Source organism: Cyclopterus lumpus, chromosome 20 (genome assembly GCF_009769545.1).
Source record: "Cyclopterus lumpus isolate fCycLum1 chromosome 20, fCycLum1.pri, whole genome shotgun sequence".
Classification (NCBI taxonomy): Eukaryota; Metazoa; Chordata; class Actinopteri; order Perciformes; family Cyclopteridae; genus Cyclopterus; species Cyclopterus lumpus.
The window spans coordinates 15683867-15708927 of record NC_046985.1 but is presented as its reverse complement, the minus strand read 5'-3'; the positions used below and the strand labels follow the sequence as shown (position 1 = coordinate 15708927).

The following is a 25061-nucleotide window of genomic DNA, read 5'->3' as shown; positions in this document are numbered from 1 at the left end:
TGCTGTAGGAGATAGTGGCAGCGAGCCAACAACAGACTACTGGGTTAGCTTAACTTTATGTATGAATGTATTTTATGAGTGTTTTTGTAACAAACAAATCAACAAATGGTATGAAATGCTTTTATATCTTCTTATTTTGGAAGTATTTTGTTTGGTGAGAATTGTGCATTGCTCCACACTGTGGCCTCTGCAGACATCATAGGGTTGTCAATCACAAGAAACCAGGGTTAGAGGCACTAAGCAGCGTGATTTAAAACTTTTTGCATGTTGTATAGAAGTTCCTTCAAGGGTTACAAGTTGCCGGCTCGCTGTCGGATGTCTGAGCATGGGATATGACTCTGCTGGCAAAAAACTCAAATACCCCTTTAAAACGTGATCCTTAATCTGCCCCTTTGATCGGAGCGTGTTTCTCCAGGGCCCACCTCAGAAGGCGGTAACAGTTTCCGGGTCGGGGGTTAAACGCAACTCATTCTTCTCTTTCATTCTGAGGACTGACTGACAGCCGGGAATGAAAAGCCTTCCCTGCACAAACCTCATCGACTTCCTATTCCCCCGACCTTCAAACAGGAAGTCCTGCAGCTCCAAAATACTGGGTTAAGTGGCAGGATTAGAAAAGGGAAGAAATTCTAAGTCACACTGTCAGGACTCAGCCAGCCGGACTCCCTCCTCAGCCCGTTCACACAGTGACACCCGGTACCTCAGAGCGCGCTGCCAGGGAGCTACGGGCTTGGAGGCGGGGACAAGCCAGGGGCGCTCCAACTCACACCTGAAGCCACTCAGCTCGTCCCACGGCTGCAGCTCGTCAGCTCGTTGTATTCGGGGGGATAAAGATCAGGACTGTCTGTGTTGACGTTGCGAGTTTGTGCCATGATGTCCGTGGACTTTCCTCCTTGTGTCGTCACTGAACTTTCCCTCGTGCCTTTGCTGACTTTTTTGTGTGGAGTATTTTCTTGGATTTTTTGGGGTTTGATGTTCGATCACCCGTGGACTAAGGGGACACTTTGAGTTTTTTGTGTTTCTTTTCTAAGTGACTTGTTGTGCTCAATAAACTACGCCGTGTGTTCGGCTAGAACTAAACCTTGCTGTTGTCGTGCGCTTGGGGTCAGAGACAAACCATAACAGTACGAACTCGCCATGACGACCCCAGCCGACACAGAGAGTGGATTGTCCAGCTCTGTTCAGGTTGCCCTTAGTAGGCAGCTGCATCTGACCAACACCCACTCTCACCAGCTGGAGGCGGCCTCCATTGCCGTTCAGAACCTCCAAGCCCAGGTCCAGCCGCTCCACGCTTCTGTGGAGATCCTGACTCGTCAGCAGGCGGCATCGGCAGACCAACAAGCCGAGATCCTGCTACAGCTGCGGGCGTTGACGATGGCCCTCACCACCCAGCCGCTGAACCAGCCTGTGAACCCGCCCCCTGTGTATCCCTCTCCGGTTAACCCTGCGGTTTCCAACCCAGGCTGACCTCTCCCTCCCAGCCGTTCATCTGGTCCCCAGCTACCGATGCCGCGTTTCTGGCTCTCAAGAGGAGGTTCACCAGCGCCCCAGTTCTACTCCATCCCGACCCTAAGAGGCAGTTCATTGTGGAGGTGGATGCCTCGGACACCGGCTTGGGGGCGAGAACTACTACTGCTGAGGAGAACTACGACTACTGCTGAGGAGAACTACGACATTGGGAACCGGGAGTTGCTGGCAGTGGTAGCTGCTCTGGGGGAGTGGCGCCATTGGCTGGAGGGGGCTGAGCAGCCGTTCACCATCTGGACGGATCATAAGAACTTGACTTTCATCCGGGCGACCAAGCGTCTCAATGGTCGACAGGCTCGGTGGGCCGGCTTCCTCAGTCGGTTCGATTTTTCTCTGACCTATCGTCCCGGTTCCCGCAACATTAAGGCGGATGCCCTGTCCCGACTACACCAAGGGAGGAGCCTGACTGCTGAGGAGTCAGTTCCCATCATCCCCAAGGGCAAGGTGGTTGGCATGGTGGCCTGGGGCATCGAGACAGTCGTGAGACAGGCGTTGCGCTCCCATCCTGCTCCGAGTGGCGTGCCCCCACGCCGTCTGTTCGTTCCGGAGTCGGTCAGGTCCCGAGTGCTTCAGTGGGGACATGCTAGCCAGTTTGCCTGCCATCCTGGCGTCCACCGCACCTTCACCTTTCTGGCTCGCCGTTTCTGGTGGCCTACTATGAGGAACGAGGTAAAGGACTTTGTACTGGCCTGCCCCGTTTGTGCCCGCAGCAAGGCCTCTCACCGGGCTCCCGCAGGGCTACTGCAGCCCCTTCCAGTTCCTAGCCGTCCCTGGTCCCACGTGGCATTGGACTTTGTGTCTGGACTTCCGCCCTCCCAGGGGAAGACGGTGATACTAACGGTAGTGGACCGTTTCAGTAAAGGGGTGCACCTGGTGGCCCTCCCTAAACTCCCTTCGGCGTTGGAGACGGCGGACCTCCTGACGAGCCACGTGTTCCGGCTTCATGGTCTCCCCCAGGACGTCGTCTCGGACAGAGGACCCCAGTTCATCTCCCAGGTATGGCGAGCATTTTACAAGGGGTTGGGCGCCTCTGTCAGTCTTTCCTCTGGTTATCACCCACAGACAAACGGACAGACTGAGAGGATGAACCAGAGCGTGGAGTCTGCGCTCCGTTGTGTGGCGGCCAGGAGACCATCCTCCTGGAGTCGGTTCCTCCCCTGGGTCGAGTACGCCATCAACTCCCTGGTCAGCTCCGCCACCGGCCTCTCCCCCTTCGAGGCGTCTCTGGGTTACCAGCCGCCGCTCTTTCCTGCTCAGCAGTCGGAAGTGGCAGTTCCCTCCGTGCAGACCCATCTGAACAGGTGTCGTCGTATCTGGGAGGTCACCAGAGCCGCCTTACTCCGAGCGGCTGAACGTGGCAGCCGAGGAGCCAACCGTCGCCGGAACCCAGCGCCCGCATACCAACTGGGGCAGAAGGTTTGGCTGTCCTCCAAGGATCTTCCCCTGCAGTCAACCGCTAAGAAGCTGGATCCCCGGTTCGTTGGACCCTTTGAGATCACAAGGGTGCTCAGTCCTGCAGCGGTGAGGCTGAGACTTCCAACCTCCATGAGGATCCATCCAGTGTTCCATGTGTCGCGAATTAAACCTGTCTCCCACAGTCCCCTGATGCCTCCTGCCCCAGTTCCACCTCCCCCTAAGATCGTAGATGGGCACCCTCAGTGGAAGGTTCGCCGACTGATGGATGTTCGCCGACGAGGACGTGGGTACCAGTTTCTGGTGGACTGGGTGGGCTATGGTCCGGAGGAACGAAGCTGGGTGTCCCGCCAGCTCATCATGGACCCAGGACTGTTGACTGACTTTTATCAGGCCCATCCCGAGAAGCCTGGCAAGTCGCCAGGTGGCTCCCGTAGAGGGGGGGGTATTGTCAGGACTCAGCCAGCCGGACTCCCTCCTCAGCCCGTTCACACAGTGACACCCGGTACCTCAGAGCGCGCTGCCAGGGAGCTACGGGCTTGGAGGCGGGGACAAGCCAGGGGCGCTCCAACTCACACCTGAAGCCACTCAGCTCGTCCCACGGCTGCAGCTCGTCAGCTCGTTGTATTCGGGGGGATAAAGATCAGGACTGTCTGTGTTGACGTTGCGAGTTTGTGCCATGATGTCCGTGGACTTTCCTCCTTGTGTCGTCACTGAACTTTCCCTCGTGCCTTTGCTGACTTTTTTGTGTGGAGTATTTTCTTGGATTTTTTGGGGTTTGATGTTCGATCACCCGTGGACTAAGGGGACACTTTGAGTTTTTTGTGTTTCTTTTCTAAGTGACTTGTTGTGCTCAATAAACTACGCCGTGTGTTCGGCTAGAACTAAACCTTGCTGTTGTCGTGCGCTTGGGGTCAGAGACAAACCATAACACACACTGGATCTCTAAATGGCAAAACAATCCAATTTTGCTGCCTTCATACACGGATCCGGCTGAAATAATTGCAAAGTCTGTTAGGTCGATGCTCTGTACTTTACAATGAAAGTTCCAATACGTTTAATTTATAAATGCAAATGACTGTTTGTTTGTTATGATAGGCAAGTGACAGGAGTCTTGAATCTGAATGTGTTTCAAGCTCCTTTTTTTTTTTTGCTAATCGTAAATAGAAAGCCTCTGAGCTAAATAAGAACCAGTGCATATTATATCTCAAAGGCAGCAAGACAAATATTACAGGCGTACGGCCGGGCTGGCATACACAAGATATGCAAAGCAGTGAGAGGTGCAAAACAGAAATGCAGTGTTGAATATGCGGCGCATATTTCAAATCAAATCACAACACTCGCGACAGCTAATCCGGTACCTGCAAATAAAACTCCATAGTGCACGATCAATACTTCAAGCTCAGACCTCAAACCAAATATAAGCTTGTGTTTATAATTAACATGCAATACTCAGCTTTTTTGTGCTGAAATAAACCTGTGAAGGTTGAGAATACAATAATCTCCAGGAAGCCGCTAAAACATGAGAGCAGGAAGGAGAAGATAAGAGCTTGTTTTTATGTTGTTTGTTTTTTTAAACCGGTGAATTTCGGAGACGACTTAATGCATGGTATTATGTATTAGTTTTTTCAACCTAAAGATATATCACTGTTGTAACAATTTATACGATTTTTATTTAAAAAAAAGCAGAAATATGGAACACTGTCCAGATGTTCCTAGGAAATTTGGCTAAATCTGAATAAAGCAACCGAAAGTATTTTAAAATAATTTTTAAAGTCATATCTAAGTCATAAAGCATCTGTTAGTCAATCAAACCCCTCATGCACAACTCTTTTTTTCTCTTTATTTCTCTGTGAGAGCCACTAAGCAGATTGCTAATAATACTCCCTCTGGCAAACAAGAGGGTTGTTAAGGCTTTTATACCATATCCCGTACAGAGATTATTGAGAATCAATAGCATCATATCCACCAATGACCAACATCTTGGGATCTGATTACACAGACTCAATGAACACTAGTCAAGCCTTCTTCTCGAAATGGTCCTCAGGCTTATCATTGGATTCTGCTTGGGGAAGTGGGATAGTTGACAGTCGATAGCTGTTCTGACACAACAAGGCTATCTGCAGGAAACACGTGGAGGCAACCTTCACTTTAGACATATGGATCAGTGTGAGTCCCGGATGTACTGGCACATTGGGTTTAGCTGGCTATCAGAGGACCAGATTCCTTTGTCATATCTACTCTGACTGCCATGGGTGCGTTACAGGGTGGAGGTTCTACCTCTGTAAATCCTCTTAAAGGATACACACACACACACACACACACACACACACACGCACACACACACACACACACACACAGACACACACACACACACAGTCACAGTCACACAGAGGCGCTCTGTCTCGGTCACATGCACAGCTTGGTAACACATGCACTCCACCCCACCCCACCTGAGCCCAGCAGTGAAAGGTCACAAGCCCCCAAGTGACAGCTGTCAATCACGGGAGGTGGGTATTATCCGATCCATTAATAACACCCCGAAAGGTTCTGGGAGACCATGGGAATAGAAATCTCCTGACTTGTCACCACTGGATGTGACCTACAGGAAACCTGTGACCCTCGGAGCTCCTCCAACATCAGCAGAGGCACAAGCATTATGGAAAAATAAATCTTGTTTGTAAAAGTTTGGCTTTTTCTAAAAGGAAGTGCAGCATGCTAAAGGTAAATTAGGATTTAAGAGAAATGAAATGTTGAATTGAAGTGAATAATAAATACGATTAAGTTGTATCCATCCATTTATCCATTTTATAATTATAATTAAAATGTCTTGTAGGATATTGTCACTATGCATGTTCCCTGGTTCCCTTGTCATCGTCATTGGTTGGATTTGTTGAGTCTTTGTTTAGCTGTAGTTAATTTACTGAAGCTTGAATACGATAATAATAACATATGTAAGAACTTCACACAGGCCTTTTGACAAGAGGCTATCGACACACTGATATGAAACTAAGGCTCTGCCCGGCGTTGTCGACACATCAAATATGTGTTGACATGCAGGTTATGTGCGATGCAACCCCCAGCGACAAACAAGCTGAAGACACATGCAGCGTGACTCTCAGCCAGGGAGGATTACCTGTGATCCACGGATAATGAAAAAAAGGGACTGCCTGATATTAAATTCAAGCACAGGGAGAATGACTGATCGGCTCTTGTTGTTCAGATTTCTTTTCTTTTAGCTTGCCTGTGGATTCTGCCTGCTTGCACGGGACGATGCCTCGTGGGACGAGGCAGCGATAAAACCCCGTGTGAAATTCATTGTTTTTCTGTGCAGCGTTTGTCACGCATGACAAGTAAAAACGAGCAAATACAATCAAACACCGCTGCTTATACATTATAGATGAGCTGTAAATGAACTGGATTGTTGCAAAGCTCAAGCACGAGGCACAAAGCTAGTTAGTGTCCTTTGAATGAAGGAGAAAAGTAGAGAGTCACAAAGAGTGTTGCTGGATGTGTACTTGTATGTTGAGTGTACACTTGAAGTGTATGGAGTGTTTTGTGGGCGCCCCCTACCTGTCTGGAGCTGCCGGGCGTCCGTTGCGTGGCTTGTTGACCTGGGCATACAGGGGCTCCAGTGGTGGACCGTTGTCCTGTCGGCTCAAGGGAAGGTGAGGACTCTGGGGACTCTGGGTGAGATGGTAGTGGTGGTTGTAGGGCTCCATGCTGCTGCTGTCCACCGACGAGTCCAACGATCCGATGCCGGCATAGGTGTGCTCCTCATCTGAGCTGAAGGCACCGCTGACAACATCTTGGATCTCGGCATATTCCCTCTCCTTTGCCTGCTTCTCCCGAAGCTCCCGCATCTTGGCCTGTATTCTGTGATAAACACATTGAAAGGAGAAAGTTTATGTTTAGAAATGCCAATACATTAATACATCTTTAAGAAAAAAATATTTTTATACCCTCACATTGTGAGTGATATAAGAGTCAGAGATGAATAAGATGATCAGCCTGACAAATGGTAGCATTTTTATGCAGTTTTTGATGGTGTGAAATTACTGTAAAATATTGCCAACTCCTTTTCTGCGCCTCTGTGTGAAACTATGCATTTGGCCAACTTAAGCTAGTGCAGGAGAACCATACCAAATTGGCCAATATTAATCGGTTCTTAAGAGATTATTTCTACGTTTTGTTGTTTAGTTTATTTTGATGCTCCGGAAGCCTGTATACAATATTTGTTCCAGCTGTGCTCATGGAAACACATCCAGCTTTCATGTTTTTTAATACGACTTGAAAGGTTTTGCATTACATTTGCTTGGGAAAGATGCTAAGAATTATACGTATTTCTTTATGCAGACCAACTGCACCTAGTTGGAGTCAAAAGGGAGATACTTGATGATACTTGAGGTATTGAGTGCGTAAGAAATGAACAGTAAGGAGACAACCCAGGATAACGAGATGGGGGAACAGAAAGTAAAAAGACCAGCTGTAATATTCGGTCCAAGACTACATCAGCATTCCAACTTTAAAGTTTAATCTCAGATATCGATCAGTCCAGACCTGAGGAAGAGGTCTCTCCTCTTCAAACTTCTAAAGTGGCTTTCTTCTCCTAAGTAACAGGGAATGAAGACGGAGAATAATGCCTTCCACTGTAGTGAGAGCAGTATTATTCAAATATGTGGCTTTCCATGAGCCATTAGAGGGCCATGGCGAGGGCACTGATCTTTATCCCTCAGGTCCTCTAACAAGAAGGAGGTGGGAGGGAGACAGTCAGACCTCCTCTTCCTCCATCCAGCCCCTTCCTCTCCCTCCATGCCGTTCCTCTCCCCGGGACCACTTCCACACAACAGAGCCTTTCACAGGGTCTTTTCCTGTTTCGGAGAATGGTTCCATGTGAACGGCCATCTGTCCGCAGCTAACAAGGTTCAGTCATGGTTCTGCGTGGGAGCGAGGAGAGCTGGGCGGTGGAGGAGCGAGGAGGTGAACAGTGGGGAGCAGAAAGGAGAAGGGCTGAGGACAGCCTGAGAAGGGGGGGGGGGCAGCTGACCTCCCACTGCGGTGACCCTGGCAGCAGCCACCAGACTGCTCACTACTTCCAGATGTAGTACCATGCTGTAGGGTAACACACACACATCCACACACAAGCGCGTACCTCCTGCTGGTGCAAGACTTCCCTATTACCTCAGGTCATATCTGACCTTTGACCCCCCCCCACACTGCTGCTACTAACAGATGATTGACAGGTTTGGAACAGAGCTAGGATGCCCCCCTCCCCCTCCTAGCCTAACTCTCTCTCCCATGTCTGTGTATTTTAATAACAGTAATCACATTTCAAACAATCACCATTCTTCAATGCCGAATTAACCCAATTCCCACATCCCACCCAAAGACTGCCTTGTTTATTTTTAGCTGTCCAAAATCCCATTCTCTCAACATTATCTGCGGAATGAGCTTTTGATGGAGGCCTGATACAATGTTGCATGATATGCAGTCATCTATAAAGCCTCTGAGCTGTTTTGGTGTGCTTTTTGCATTTGCGCAGACCAGGTTCATTATGGAAATGATCAACTCACAGCGCAGTTGCGTGTGCACCCGGTGACATCTCACTTCAGTCAGGAAGTAGAAAACCAGCCTCCGAGGGAGACAAACACTAATTCCCAGAAGTCCTTTCACCTGCCGTCTGGCTAAAGTGATGTCAGATCTCTGCCAGGAAGGACGAGACAATGATGTTACGACAGGTTCAGGGAAGTCTGCTGGGATCTCAAAACCCTCTGGCGTTTTATGGACTAATCAGATTCATAAAAACGGCAATATTGACATTTGGGATGAGCTAATGGCCTTTGGCTAGACTGGCGACACGAAGCTAAACGAGAGAGACTTCACTTCCAGGCCTCAGGAGTCTGACATGGATAAAGCTAATAGGTGTATTTCAATAAAAGGATATTAAGAGGCAAAAATTCTAAATGAGATCACAAGCGGGTAATGATGTTGCCATTAGCGTCGCGGCCATCTGGCCCATCTTGCTTGGTAACTTTGTTGCTTTTATGCAGTCATCAACTTTCAAATCAAGCTTTTCTTTCAATTCATCACATTGCTCCCATTTTGCAAGTCATGGCTCTTTTGTTCGTACAAAAGACCTAAATGTTCTTGTGTTTGTGAAGAAAACATGTCGGTCTGCAGTGAGAGGCCAATTCCAACTGGTTCTGTCTGTACAGTGTTACGTTTCCACCCTTGGCCAGTTGGCAGTGGGTCTCATTACATTTCCAAGTGCATGTATCTGCTAGATGTCTCCTACTGACGTGTCGAGAATGAAACCACCAGGGATTTAAAAATCAAAAAATCAATATGCATCTAATTAGAAAAATTAGAAAACTTGTTTTGTTTGGAATGACACCCAGGACGACATTTTGGGGCATGTTAGCCATTCTTTGAAGGCAATGCTGAAGTTCAGAAGGATATCAAGCAAATTAGTCGTATATTAATGTATTTTGGAGAGAGCCGGGCAGGACTTTGGAAGGCCTTTTTCTGCAGAGTAATATGCTCATTAGCTCCAAACCATACATCCATATTTGCTCACGGAGTTCTTCTTGGGCAACCTGCTCCACTTTGAACTCCCCTCCTTGCCCCCCTTTCTCCTGAGAGGCCACCCCCGCGCCGTACCATATATACTCCATTAGCCAATTAATGGCCCAGCATGTTAACATTGAGGAAAGTGCTGCCCACACTAAACACATTATTACTGTACAGCCCCAATTACCAGCCCCTCTCCTCTCTTCTCCTCTTACCAGACACTATGTCTGAGAGGAGGGGACACTGTAGCTTTTAAAGCAGCCAGCCCCAGGAGACTTCATAAGAAATACTGTCGAGCTGTCATGCTTCAATGCAGCACATTTTCATTTTAATTAGAATGATGATAGAAAAGTATCCACTGTTAATCAGATGATTTTGTTTTTCCTGTGTGTTACCTGTGATTTATTTTATATTCTAAGAAGTAGAATTGACCTCCCACGTACCTTTTAAAAACCATACACTGTCTATTTGTTTATTGTTCGTAGCAGTGCAGTGGAAAGGCATTTCCTCCTGGCTAAAAGACAGCCTAGAGAGTCTAATGCTGAGGTTTTCAGGGCAGTTAAAGTTCAACCCCCCCAATCCACTCATTGATCATGTCTTCAAGAAGATTATTATCTTGTCATATCGAAATGGATGTGTGACTAAAACTGAATTGTGATGATATTTTCCTGTCACATGGAGTACATGCTGTAACACATGATATGGGTGGAGCGAGAGGCTTGGTGTGAACTGCTGTGTCAGCCTCAAGTCCTTCCTCACTGCACTGGAGAAATCTCACTGTTCATCCAACAGGGCTGTTTTGTTATTCTTTGGACTAACAATGCCAGCAGACTCCTTCTCCATATGTTTGCCAATGTGTGATCTACCCAGGGGAGGCAGGAAAGGGAGGGGGGGGGGGGGGGGGGGGGGGGGGGGGGGGGGGGGGGGGGGGGGGGGGGGGGGGGGGGGGGGGGGGGGGGGGGGGGGGCGCTGTCTGTACTTTCAGACACTCATTTTGAAGTCAACACACTTAGAAGCATGAAAGCCTGCCTCCTCAATATGCATTGTTACGGCGCTGGATGAAACAGAATGTTTTTGCTCTCTTACTTTCTCACCTGGCCACCTTCAACAGATTTGTCTTCATTTTTTTTCTCTTATCTTTTCTTTTCATTTCAATACCTCCTCACCAAAACATGTGTCCTGAAGTGCCGAATGTATCTGCATCTAATCAAGGTGCAGCAGCTGTCTGTGCTGAATCGCTACAAAAACTCCGATGGACCATCTTTTGTGTTGACAGTTGGCCCATAACCGCATAATGCAATCACAGAGATAATTGTCCGAGTTTCCGTGGTGTTAATTCACAGTGTTAACAATCGCATTAACTTGCTGTAGGTATCAATATAATTACAAATGTAATCACACTTCCCAATCAGCCAGTTGGAGCTTCCTTTGAACTCGCTATGCAAATGAGACGCAAATAGGATACTGAAATAATGAGATGGTTTGACAAAGTGGAATGATAACGTCGGTATCACAATCCCTGTAATAGGAGGTATGCGTCTTATAGCAAATTGCTTTACTCTTCTTTCTTTTTTATCAGCGGCTCTAAGTTCATTGTACCCTGAACGAGGTCTAAGAAAATAACTTCTCTTTTGTTAAATAACAGATTAAATTGTTACGGCTAATCTAATCCAGGTTTGCTCTTTGTGCTGATGGACCCACTCCAGAATCAGCGGTCAGTTTGTGTTGGTCTAAAACCTGCGGGAAGTCAAACAACAAACAGGGGGAAGCTGGCCACTGTGGAGGATTCACAAAGAAAAGAAAAAAACATTGATGTGCTCTGCAGTGGTCTGGGAGAGTGGCAGTGGAGTGCTGGCCGCTGATTAGAAGCCAACCGGAGCCAAGCAGATAAGAGAGAATGGACATCATAATCAGCTGCCAGCGAGTTCAGTTCAGGCGGAAAATGAAGAAGGAACATTGTCAGGTTGTCGTTGTGTTTGGCTGTGAAAATATAGTTTCAGGGCGAACATGCGCGGAGATAAGTCAGAGATTGATAGAAGCTCCACCAGCACCACCCACCCAGCGTTCTTTTCTTTCTCTCTTCTCCCCCATGGCCTTGTGTGAATGAGGGCCGTGGCCACAGGAACTGCTGCTCTCCAGCCCGCCCACGGTCCAATCAGAGGGCTTGTTGTCGCAACAGTCCTCTCAGCGTGAGCCAATCAGATAGCGGTGTCTTGGGTGCAGTCCACAGGCATAAAGAGAGCAGAATAATGGCTGCTGCCACCGCTGGCCCGAGCAAAGATTTGGATCAGCCTAACCACAGGTTCTAATGTCGCCTTGATGACACATGAAACAAGTCAATCACAGGAGCTATGGAAAATCTCCCAGATTCTGGCAAAACAAATGCTGCTGATAAGCACTCTTCATCAAGTGGATGCACTGCACTGAGCTGGAGCGATGAAGTCAAACATTTGATGTACTCTCTTCTCCATCGTCCTCCATCTATAAAGAGGCTGACAAGATATCAATGGAGGAGAACATTTTACTGAACAATAAACGGGCTCCATCTGCAAGGGCCGCAGGCCAAACCGTAAATTGCATGAATCATATCAAGGTCAACGTTTTAAATATATGACCGTAGCTGCCTTATTGCAGATTTTAAAAAAAGGGCAGGTTTTATGAATTAATCTGTCTCCCCTCATCGCTGACTCCTATTTTGAATCACTAAAAGCCCCTGTCAAAACCGTCCGCTTGAATTAACGATCGCTAATGTCAGCCGAGCCGGGGGTTTTGGCTGCGGCCCATCCCGGGTCGCGCTGACACGCAGGGGCCGCCTGACGATTGCCAGCGCCGGAAACCAGTCGCGGCTCGATCCATAGTTTCATAACCGCACTCTCAAATGCCCCTGCCTCTGTAATCAATCAGCGCATGTGCCTTAAAGCGCAGAACCAAAAACAATCAAATGTAGCACCTTGGGAGTGCGATACAGTGGCGCTACCAAAAAATACAAGAAGTAATGGATTTCTAAGCTGTCGTCCTGCCCAACCCTAATGCTTTGAATATCGACTCTTCGTGGCAGGTTGGTTTATTATTACCTACCACGATTTCCCTCAGGATTCCCTTTCCATTAACCAAGGGACAATCTGGCCTGGCTGAGTGATGGGATTTTGGTACAGGTACAAAAGGAAAGAATTAGGTTGCCCTCGTGCGCAGGCGGCTGGAGCCGGAGCTCACACATGCAGAACCGACACCAACAAGACAGCGAATGAGAGATTGGGTGACGGCGGTGTGAGAGAAGGAGCAGGATTGAAAGTGTGTGTATGTGTTTGTGGGGGAGGGGAGGGTTGTGAGGGCATGTGCTCTACATATACCGTGCCCACTGTCTGCTGCTTAGCATGGCAGTCCTTTGGGAGCCTCTCAAAGGGGACGGATCGGGATCGAGAGCCAGGCCCGCCGGTGCACTGAGGGAAATGTGTTGGGCCCTCCGCCAGTGGGGTTCGCTCCCCTCAGTGGAGAGGACCATCGCTGCAAGTCATAGTTGAATACCAAAAAGAAATGCGCCACAGCTTTTTCAAGGCCTCCAGATGTTCCATTCAGCAAGGAAGAGGGCCTTTGTGAGCTTTCCTTTTTTTTTGGTGCGCACACTGGCTTGTGTTTGTGGTACCAGGCATTTTGGACACGCCACGCGTCCTTTTCTCCCTTCGCCGTGAGAGGGAGCAGTATCAAGCCCTATTGTTTCTATTCAATTAGCTGTCACTACCGACGGCAGTTTGATTACTGAGTTCATTTGGCTGCTGGAGAACAATGGAGGCAGCACGCTGTCTTCTCATTCGACCTGCCACCGGTATTGTCTTTCCCTGCTGGAGAGAATTAAATGGGGCTTGTCTTTGAGGGATAAGGCGCACGCGGCGAAACCAATGCCTCGCCTCGCTCTTCTGGACGACCCGATGTCCACAAACACCGGAGGACACGGAGCCAAGAGGGGCGGATCAAAAAGGAACAGCGTATTCCTGAGCGATTAACAACCTGGGCCAGCTGCAGGAGAAGACGAATGCGGGGCGACATCGATTTCACTATTATAACGAGCACCATTCAATCATGCCAAATCCACGGGGGCCTACGAGCACCATTAAGAGGTCAGCGCCTCCGAATGGCACGGGCAACAACGATCCATAAATGATCTATTTAATGTACTGATATAAAAGAAAGGGACATTTCACAAATTGACATCTGAGTACTTTCCCAACCTTGCTCTTGCCATTTTGCTAATTAGGTAGTTTGCTAATTTTCCGGTCAGCAGTGTATTTGTTTTCTCTTTTCTTTGTTCAGTTAATTGTTTGGGCTTTTAGCGAGCTAAGGCTCGGTCTGAGCACTCACCTCTCTTGCTCCAGCCTCATTCGCATGGTCTCCTCCTCTGACGCCTGCATGTCCTCAGCTTTAGATTTACTGGAGCCCTTCCTCTCCATCCTGTCTCCCGGCCGCTCATCCTTCCGGTGCTTTCCGAACCTGAGTAAAAGAGAATGGCAGGGAGGATTTAATTGAGGCCCAGACTTTAATCATTTCTAACCCAATATGGACTTTTTTCTTTTTACAGCAGCACTTCTCTTCTTTGTCTGGGAAATTCAGGTGAAATGCTCAGCAGGAAATTAAAGTGTCAAACTGTCAAAATCTTCAGGTCGGGTTTGTACTGTGAAGACAGCTCAGGAGGAGTCTCCCGGGCACCCATTTGGTATTGAAAGAATAACTTGTCCTTTTTCCTATGAATGCAATCAAAATGCATCAAGCCATATCAAAAGATAACTCGTAACGTAGTGAATACCCTCCCTCCCTGCCGAGTCTCCATCCAGGACAGCAGAAAGGATTCAGTGAGTCTGAAAAGTGGTAAATGGCAAAAGCCCCTCTTTGTAAAAAAGAAGATGAGCTCCCTGTTTCCTCCCTGAGCTGTGGGGTTTACTTCGAGTGATGGGAGCAGTGACAGCTCGTGATTTAGTTTTGAGCGAGGAGGGAACGAACTACCTGCAGCCGGCGGAATGGAAGCGGAGGGAACGGCCGAGCTCACCGGTATCATTTGTAACTTTCTGGGCAGAAAACTTTTACATTTTAATGACGGCAGTGACACGGCGGCGGCGGTAAATCGGTAACAGCTTTACAGCGAGCCGAGAATAAGTCAAGCCAATGATCGTAAATTCCTCAGGTCGGGCCGAGCTCGGTGCCGGGCGCATAAATGACTGGAGACTGGCTGACTGAGGGGTGCGAGAAAATGATGAGGAATGGGGGGAGAAGGAAAAAAGAGAGGAGGCACGCTGTGCCAGGGAGTACAGTAAGTTTGCACACACACACACACACACACACACATATATGGACAACTCTATTAACTGACTCCACTGGCTGAAACCTTTTTACTCACAACAACACTCTGATGAGACGGAACAGGAAAGGCGATATCGTAAAAGTATGATGTCATTTCCTGCTACTCTACAAAGGTGCCAGCTGTGGAGGAAGTGGTAAACGGCAGGATACAGAAAAAGGAAGCATCACAGATAGATATCCAGGCAGTGCACATGACGGCCATTTTTACACAATGTGTGAGAGGAGCACATCTGTACGCCATGTGCAGTACACTGCTGCTCTGACCCACAGTGTGCAGTTCTCAATATGTTTGGGCATGCAAAGCCTCGATAAATATGTCTTTGGAGGATGCAACCATTTGAGTATCATGTTTATAGGTTACCAGATTGCTTGAGGTAATTACAGTTGAGGGATTATGCTACGAAAGAGGTGAGGATTAGTCACTGCATAGACATGAACGATATAATTAAGGGTATTGTGGATGCTTAAGACAAGGGTTGGCATTGGGTCAACTCAGCCTTCAAGCATGCCTTTTAACTACTGGGGGAAACAGGGGCTCATAAATACCAATTCAGGGACAAAGCTAAATATTAAAATCTCAAAGGAAGGATGGTACAAAATGTGTTTGACGTAGCTCTGACTGATGGGTCTTCTCAAGGAAGAACTCAACTCAAATCCCAAATCAAATGCAGTTCACCAGCAGGTGTTGGCAGGATATGTCGTGACCTGGAGGCAAATCATACCGAGGTTGGACAGAAATTAAATCTTTTTGGGACAATATAAATATAATTGTAAAGTAGAACTACTGGCCTTGAGGTTGTATGTAAAATGTCATTAGAGTTTATTTTATATGGCGTTTGAACATTAATTTGTTATTAGCGTATGGATTCTTGAATTATGGCAATGGGTTATTATGGTGAGGTCATAGTAACCTTTGACCACCAAATTCTTGAGACACTCTTGCCAAATTTGAAATTCTCTATCGATATTCCTGACGTATTGCATCCCGAGAATGGGACAAAGATCACCAAATTATTGTCTGCAAAAAATATTTTGATAGAAATTGGGAATATTTTTTTTTTTAAATGCTGAAAACTGTTTTGCCACGGAATGACTGGAATTGCATAAATCTGACCACCCAAAGGTTTCATATGTTTTTTGTTCTTATGCCATACTTTATGTTGCTGGGTTCAAATGTGAAAACTCAATAAAATGTAAGTGCTGCAAACCGTGTACGTTTCTATGATTGTCAGGTTGGTGGAGACGAGGCCACTTATATGAACAAATCTGATGATTGTCAAGACAAGGCAATAACCAAAAGTATACAGGCAGGAGGGCATGTGAGACGTGAGACGAAATTCAATAAATATAATCACAGAAAAGGACTGGGTTTTTATTGACTGTTTATATCACATAGCGTAACTCGATGTTGTAGCATTGTGCACGCAGACATTGATTATGATGTTCCACATGGGCTTTTTAGAGCCGTCCTGTTCAATTTCAGACCGAGGAACAGGAGAAAGCATTAGGCTCTGCAGTCTCGCAGCCCCGCAGTGCTTCAGTCCCAGTTTATTTTTACCTTCCTCATCGCTGAGCTTTATTTGACAGGTTTTAAAACTTTCTCAGAAAGCTGAAAAGAAATGACATCAGACAACAACGACTTTGGGCCGGTGGAAGTGAATATATTCATGAAATGGGAGACTGTTTCCCTCACGGATGTTTATTATTCTACTTTACATTAAAAGCAACCGGGACCTTTGTGCAAATGGTTTCTCTTGCTTTGTAATTTTGTAATTTTGTAATTTTTCAAATGTGCTGTGGCCCGGTGGGAGATTCTGGTCTGCGGTTGCACAGAGAGCCCAGGAGAGGCCAAGGGAGCGATATGTGGGTGCCTATGTAACATTACCTGATTAATTAATCAACAAATGGCTCGAGTAAGGCATAAAACCCCAAGATGGGGCTGGGCATGCTAATAATAGTACGCCTGCTATCTATCACCAGGGCAGGTGACAGCTTCCCTTGCCTCACTTCAAGGACTTTCATTAACTTCCTGAGGAAAATTCACCTTCCTCTTTTTCCTCTTCCAATTTATTTTTTTTCAGTCTCTTTTATCACTGACCCTTCTGACCCCACACAAAAAAAAAACATGGACCCGAGGGGGGACAAACTTCTGCCTTCAACTTTTTCCTCTGGATCAACATCAATACATTGAGGGAATTTGTCATAGTGAAACATATTGGCGGATTAGACTGAGCGGGACCGTGGGCATGCAGCAGCTCCCATAAGAAACGCCATTCCCCCATCGCCGGTGGCCTGAGAAGGACGGCCCACATCGAAGCGGAGGCGGAGGGACGGGACGATACTACCAGAGCTATTAGAAGGCTATCGGGACACTTGCTGGTTCACAACACGGCTCTGCCCTTCACTTGAGCAGCTTGAGTCCTGCCAAGGGGAACCGCGCTGGAACACAGGATTAGCCACCGAACCTCCGCGGACGCACAAACCCCAGTGTACAATTTCGACACTCGACATTTTCAGTATGAAAGCTGCAAACTGTATTGACTTTCATACCTGTCTCTGGAAGATAAGTGTCTCATTTGAGAAACGAAGGGAATCCAATAAAAAAACTGTAAGGATTTGGAGTTAATCAGTGACGGAGAGGAAAACTCTTGATAATAAGATATTGATTGGCAGCCGCAGCTCATGGGTAGAATGACAATGGAGTCACTACAGTACCTTGCAGTTTGGGAAAGATAACTTTATTGGGCCTAAATGTCTGACCAGTTTCTTTGCACTGTAGTATAATTACAACCTTTTGTTATTACATATTAATATACATTGTTTACCATTTGAGATGGAACGTCGTTCTTGGCTTGCTAGCTTTTTCGGCTTGCTAGCGATTTGAAATGACTCGCAATGGTCACTCTTTGTACAACAGCTGGACCTCACGTCTCCGTTAAAGCCACGCAAACAACGATATGCCATTTACATCCTCATAAAGATCCGATCATATTTTTCTGCTACACTCCACCAGACCGGAGGTCTGTTTAATGATCCGTCCCTAAGCATCTATCACACTGTGGCGAACAGCAGGTGAGAGTGATGAATACACAAATGATGCAGAAGGTCCGCCAAGAGACAAAGAACGATGGTGGGGAGAGATGCAGATCGCCTAACCCACCTGGTGCCGGTAGGAAGGCGTTCGGTTAATATAACACAAGCACAAACAGCTGAGTAAGATGCAGATTGGATCGGGAGATGCGGGGAATATTTACGACCTTCAGGGCTGCATTCAAAGCTCGAGCTGCTCCGCGATATTCATCATCGCTTGGCTCCGACAACGTGTGATTGGCCATCAAACCTCATTTGGGTGGTGTGTGATCTAACATGCGTCAGTCATGAAATATGCTTTATTATTAATGTTACGACTGCCACTGACGCGATGAAGCAAATTGAAGTGTTCAATCAAAAGTGTCATCAATCTCGTCAAATCAGACGTTTTCAAAGAGTCGCACATTAGGCATATTCCTGAGGAGCTGGCTTTGTTGTCTGTGTCTGTTATTACTATAAAAGAAGTCAGTAAATAGGTACTCCATTCAATATGATACTTCCTCATATATCACAGGATACAGACAGGTTTATACCGCGAGCAGTTGAGGCCTCATACATCATCTTTATCGATTTACAGGGTAATAATACTTCAAGGCTGCAGCACAACAGGGGAGGGAAAAAAAGAGACAGAATTTCCAAAGAGGAAGAAAAAGTAAATTATGCAAAGCCTCAAAGCCATTTTGATTGTTACAATCACTTAATCTGGGGAGTATATTTGAAAGAAGCTAATCTGTTTTGACATCTTCTGTGGGGAATTTGTGGTTTGCTCACAGGAAGTCGCTGACTTTCTGGGGACAAATGACAGCAGGAATAGCCATCTATTGCTCCAACTAAAAAGCCTGTTTTCTTTTCAAAGTGAATGCAGTGGGGTGTGACGGGGTGCCAGGTTCAACATCACATATGAGGTGTTACATTAGTCAAATCTGCAAATGGAGCAGGTGAGCCGAAAGGAAAGAGTGTCTGCATCTATACATTTGAGTAAATGATGAGGAGATAATTTCAAGGGCAGACAGAGAGAGAGTCATTATGCTTTCTGCTCGGCCAACCTGAAAGTTAATCCAAATCTCCCAGGGCCAAGTCCCCCGACATCTGAGCCCACATCCCCCGAAACTGCATTTGTCGCAGTCAGGAAGAAAATAAATAACTATGCCCCACCCACTGCGGGAATAATCTATAAAGCACCATTAAAATATATATATATATATATATATATATATATATATATATATATATATTCTTTTAAATCCCTGAGAGAAGAATCAAGAGACGTCTTGTGTTTTTAATTGATGGCAGAAGCACGTGGCAGAAAGTTGAGTCTACCACACAAACAACCACACCTTCTCCTATCCCTGTCCAAAGCAAGGGCGTGTCAAAATGTAGCAGTGGATGCTTTCTACGCAGTGCCCCACTGACAGAGGCATGTCATGTGACTAGCGCCTTGTTAAGGAGGCGAGGCTCTCGGGTTTGTCTGTCCACCCTCGCTAAGTGTTGGTGCAGCTGTGACACTCTCTACCTGTGGTGAGACACACAGATAGATATTCAAAAGAAAAAAATCCAATAAGACAGTCAGTAAAAGGAAAAAGGGAGACAGAGTTTTGGTTCTTTTTTTCTTCCCAAGGAATCACACTGACCCAGCGATCGTTAACAGACATTAAAAGGGGCATTCGTTAACGCCGAGTGGCCTCGGCGCAATGTCTCTGCCACTGGTTCCCAGGGACAGTGACCCCGCAGGGGTATGGGAGGTTGTTCCTCTGCCACTCATCCAGCCTCCAGCCACCGCCAGCCGATTATCTCCCTCCCCGCGGAACTCATTATCCGCAACCTGTAATGTCAGTCAGTGCTTCCCCTGCTCCGCCAGACTCCTTTCAAACCCAGACTCTACAATGTGATGCATCCTCGGTGAAAAATTTTTCCTAAAGAGTTTAAGGAAGACTGCAACCCTGAGATTCATCAATGAATGTGTCAGATAAAGTGGCTCCCCAGTGGCTTCACACCATCCCGGGGTTCATGATATGGATGTGCTTTCAAAATAACACAACCCTTAAAGCAGTCTCACAGTCCACTGCCTCATACAGGTCGCAGTGAGATATAACATCTCAATGCCTTCACCTCATTGGACAAGGGCCAACGCACACTGAACCAATCGCTTTCCTCCTGAGGGAAGAAGAGGGCGTGGGGGCTATTGTTGATTGGCTGCCGCTCTGGAGGGAAGTCGGGCATAATTCCTCCAGCAATGGTGTGAAAACAGTAGAGGAGATGGTACAGGAGGGAGGGAGAATGGGAGTCAAAATGGTGCGTGCCTCTCCTCCCCCCCCCCTTCATGGAGGCATGACATGCATTTATTCATGACATCGTGCCCGGGCCCCAGTAGGGGACAGCGCCACGGGCGAAACGGAGGTTAAAATGATTCTCACCAGATACTTCGACGCCTAAAAGGGTCTCCCAGCTGTCACGTCGAAGGATGTTCCGTTTCGGTGACCCTCTACGCGGTCATACCAAAAATAATGAAAAAGAAAAAATGTTTACAGGTGTATGAATTGCATGCCGTGCCGGATCATTGTATTTAAATGACAGTGTTTTTCTCAACCCATCCCCACCTGTTTACCATAAAGAGGTTATTGTATGGAAATGAAGATTTTCCGGCAGCAATACAGATGCATGGAGATTCATGCTATTCCGCTCTTATAGAGAATAGTTTTCACCATTAAATGTATTTATTTTCCTGCCGCGTCGGTCCAGTTATTTCTGCAAACTCTCTGTCAGTCAGGTCTTCTGTTTATTTCCCCTCTTTCGGAATCTATCTTCCTTGTTTGCTCTGTTCTTCTTTCATGCCTTTTATTAAGTCTGTTTGTGTCCACTGGCCTGATCAACAACTACATTCCACCGCCGGTGTAGTTGTTAGGAGACTAACAGAGCCTCACCACCGGCACTCCGAAAGGGGTGGGAGGAGGAGTGAGACCAGAAGAAGAGTTTAGACCAACATAAATGTGTGTGTGTGAAGAACGGTCCGTCGCAGAGCGCTGCAGGGCTATTTCTGGGTGGCATCCCATCCCACGGATATTCTATTGTTCTTCCACCATGTTTGTTTGTGCCATTACATGTGAATGTGTGTGTGTGTGTGTGTGGAGGAGGGTATGGTCGATTTTTCTAAATTCCAGCAACAGAGTTAATCCGCTCTTATTAAGAAATGTTCTCTCTAGTCACAGAGAGCAGACAGAATACAGACACACAGAGCTGCATCGCAGTGAATGGCGGAGGATGTTCTCTGCTTTCAAACTAACGGCTATCAGTATCAAAGAGGCGGTTGAACTGAATAAGTGCATATGTGTGTGTGGGAAGGAGGATGTCTGTCCACAACTTAAGAGTTCTTGCATGATGAAAAAAGATGAGAAAAACCCCAACAAGCATTCATCTGTTTTTCTCCGTATGCCAATTATTCATATTCAAGCAATAGCAGGTACACACAAGCATTTGTGTGTGTGTGTGTGTGTGTGTGTGTGTGTGTGTGTGTGTGTGTGTTGATCTATATATGCATGGTTGCATATCAAGGGACAGCTTGGCTTTTCCATATTTCAAACAGCCTGCAATACAAAGGACGAGGCCCAGCCCGACATGATTGCCTTTAATGTTTCACATAAATCACTGAGTTATGTTTTTGTGTGTGTGTGTCTGTGAGGGGAGGGGTGTTGTTGCACACGCTCAGGGGAACATTTCAGATCCGTGACACCCCTGATTAAAGCCTCTCATTACAACACAAATAAACAGTCCAAACGCATTCATACATCCATTTGTTAAAGTATGAGAGAAGTGAAGAGGACAATTTGCATAGAAACACTTGAGCAGCTCGGAAAGGGAGTTCAGGTGTGTGTGTGTGTGTGTGTGTGTGTGTGTGTGTGTGTGTGTGTGTGTGTGTGTGTGTGTGTGTACGTGTGTGTGTGTGCATTCTGATCAGGCAAAGTCATCCTGTGTTATTTGAACTTCTGACATTCTTACGAACACAATCATCCCGCACACTTCCTTTTCCCCCACTTTATGTACAAACAAGCTCATTATGACCTAGCCACAACCTTTGCATGAGCAGACCCGCACACATGCTCTCACATGCTCATATGCACACGTACACGTTTGGCTAATGCCTTACTAAAGCAGGCCACATACACACACTGCAGGACTGGGAATGAGGGGAGCAAGGGTGGGGGTGGGGGGGTCGGGTGGGTGGGGGGGCAGTACTGTGGTTTCTCTGTGGAAGAGGTGGCTCAGGCTGTGACCTAGATACAGTGTGGCACACTGCATTCCTAATGGGCCATTTTTGATCACTGCCACTCGCTGTATCCGCATGCCTCAAAGAGACAAAAAAACATTCAGCATCAACACAGCATCCAAAGTCTGTTCAGCTCTTTTAATAATGGCATCCACTGTAGTGGATGTGCAAGTGCCACGGCCAGGAACAACTAAAAAGGCTTTTGGATCAAAATACCACGGATGTGCAGAAACTCAGGCCTATAGAGAAGTTTTTATTTCATAAAAGTTAAACCCGGTAGGACGTGTGCTGTCGGTGAGGGTAAATATCTTGTGATGATTGTCATGATGCCACATTACCTCATAAATTCATTTGCCATTTGTCTCTTTTGTTTTGATAACACTTGACTTTCCAAACTAATTTACATGCTGATGAGTCTGAAGACGGATGTGTTTTGCGACGCTCCGGGGCCCCGATTCCCAGAACGCTCACCTAAAGGACAGGCGAGGGGAGAAGAGAGGCAGCTTTTCTGTCTCGTAAACGTCAGACTTTGAAATACAGGCGTGGACGCACACCGGCCCGAGCGGAGCCGCTGATCCGTGATATACATCCATCCCAGCGTTCAGAGGGAGACGAGAGAGGTCTTTCTGTCAATGCCACAATGAATCTCCAGGGCCGCTGGGATGGAGGAGGGAAGGGTAAGGAGGGAAGAGGGTGTATATGTGGAAAGAGAGAGGGAGGGAGTGACAGTAATTGTGAGTAAAGTGAGGATGGAAGAGAATAGGAACCCCGATGGATTCTCTGGGATAGTGATACATCACAAGCAGGTTAAATAGATAACCCTGGACACTCCTCTTCAGGCCTACTGTTGGATCAAACTGCTGGTTCTCCAAAGCAAAAAAAGACAGAAAAAAAACAGCAAGAACAGAACCGTCAGTGTGTCAAATTAAACATGCTGCGTGCAGCGTTTTTCAAGTCATGACATCATTTATAAAACCTCAGCACAATTACTGTAAACAAATGAGACAGCAAGATCAATAAGATCATTTGCAGCCTCAACCCACCTCCGTATTACATTTCACATTGGAGACGCCGAGTGGCATCTCTGCTGTACCAATTTAAAGCACAAAGCAAACTGGGAGGGGGCGGGACTTTGTAACGGATCGCTCACCGAATTAAACGGATGTGCTGAATGGAGAGGGGAGCGCGTCCTCTCGCAGAGAGGTTTATGGGAAATGTGGTAGGAGACGGTGACTAATATTCAAGCGTGAATATTGCCAACTTATATCAGACACCAACAGCAATATTTGGCAATTCAGCAAAACTCCAGATTGCATTCAATGTCTAAAAAAAAAGAATCCTCACATTCCATAACATGTATGTTTAACAATTATGTATGATTATGGTACGGTTAGGGTTAGAAAACCACCATTGAAATGTTTGTACTAAGCCCGTTATGAACCTTAATAAACAACCAGACTTGTTTATTGTATCGGCAGCAGGAAATATCAGCCTGCCTTTATCTGCTGTTGTGGACTGCTCCGTCCATTAACACACACACACTCATCCCCATCCACCCTCCTATAACAAGTGGGCATGTCTTGGTATGGAAGTGAGAGGACGATCGAGATTCCTTCATAACAAACATGGGCGGGAACTAAATGCATGAAAAGAGTCTCCATTTCTCTGACACGCTCACCAAAGACAGGAAGGGTGAGAGAGACAGAGAGAGATGGAAAAAAAATGAAATAGACAATTTCACTTCACATGCCGAACACATGTCGAGACGCTGACACAACAGGAGGAATACGGTTCCCGTCTTTAATTGGTTGCCGTTGATAGAAATCACAAGTGTAATTCAACATTGATTGATATTACCTTTGTAATTCAAAAGCAATTTTCCATGTTTTATCTTCCTTGCCTTGACTGTGATTGTTTCTCTCCCACTACCCATCCTCTCACTCACATGTTAAGGAGTGTGCACACACATCAGCAGGTGGGAAGTCAGCGGATGGGAAAGGTCATTTCAGCCACAGGCCTGCATTTCATTACATGCTAAGCCTGGTGGACGGCTGAGCGGACTAGCAATGAGTCGTACTGTAGCCGTCAGCCCGCCTCATTTGCATAGCACATAGGGGGAAATAAATAGCTTCTCCCATGTGCATTTCTCACCTCTGTCTCTGTAATATCAAGCATGCTTTGCATCTCTAAGTCCACTTTTTTTCCCTCCTCAGACCAAAACATACATTGTATACGGTATATTAGCGATTCATTTGTACTATTTAGAAAAAACAAAATGGGATTGTGCCGCTCTCAGATCTTTGAGCGTAATGTTTCTCATTATTTTCAAATCCTCTGAGAGTCGACTCGCATTTCTGTTCCTGATTGATCAAAGCCATCCGGGCCATATAGCGGAGAAAAAAATAAAACAACAACATCAAAGTGGAATCAAAGTGTCTCAAACAAAGTGTGAAAAACAAATATCAGACGGAGAGGGGAGCAAGTTAAGAAACATCCGGCGGTTTCTGTCTGGAACATCGCGGGCGATGAAAGGAGCGACGGTGGAGTGAGGGGAAGGAGAAGAGACTACGGTAAGGAGGACTTATACGCGGTGAACAGGAGAAAGAGAAGAGAGTCTCGGGTTTCCGTCAGTGGGTCTGGGTGTGCGGTTCCACCGGGGTTGGATCATTAGCAGCCACGGGCCTGGTACAGTACAGAGGGGTGCACTGCTGCACTTAATTTGAGCTCTTTAATAACACACATTATGAATTCAGTCGTGTTTGCAGCTCTCTGCCCGAGACGCAGCGTGAGAGACATCGGTGTATCTCATTTCAGGCCGACAAGATTTCAGATTCAATTAACTCCATCGTGCAGC

At 46.8% G+C, this 25061-nt stretch overlaps 1 protein-coding gene across 3 annotated transcripts in view; it reads right to left on the bottom strand.

The window, feature by feature from the left end:
- The window catches only part of LOC117749660 (partitioning defective 3 homolog), a 309108-nt gene that overhangs the window by 65148 nt on the left and 218899 nt on the right, over nt 1-25061 (bottom strand). For all 3 annotated transcript variants that reach the window (XM_034560341.1, XM_034560342.1, XM_034560343.1), the window contains exons 20-21: nt 13864-13992; nt 6511-6813 (exon numbers count right to left, since the gene is read on the bottom strand). In XM_034560341.1, coding sequence (XP_034416232.1) covers nt 6511-6813; nt 13864-13992 — 432 coding nt within the window. The remainder of the gene's footprint in view (nt 1-6510; nt 6814-13863; nt 13993-25061) is intronic.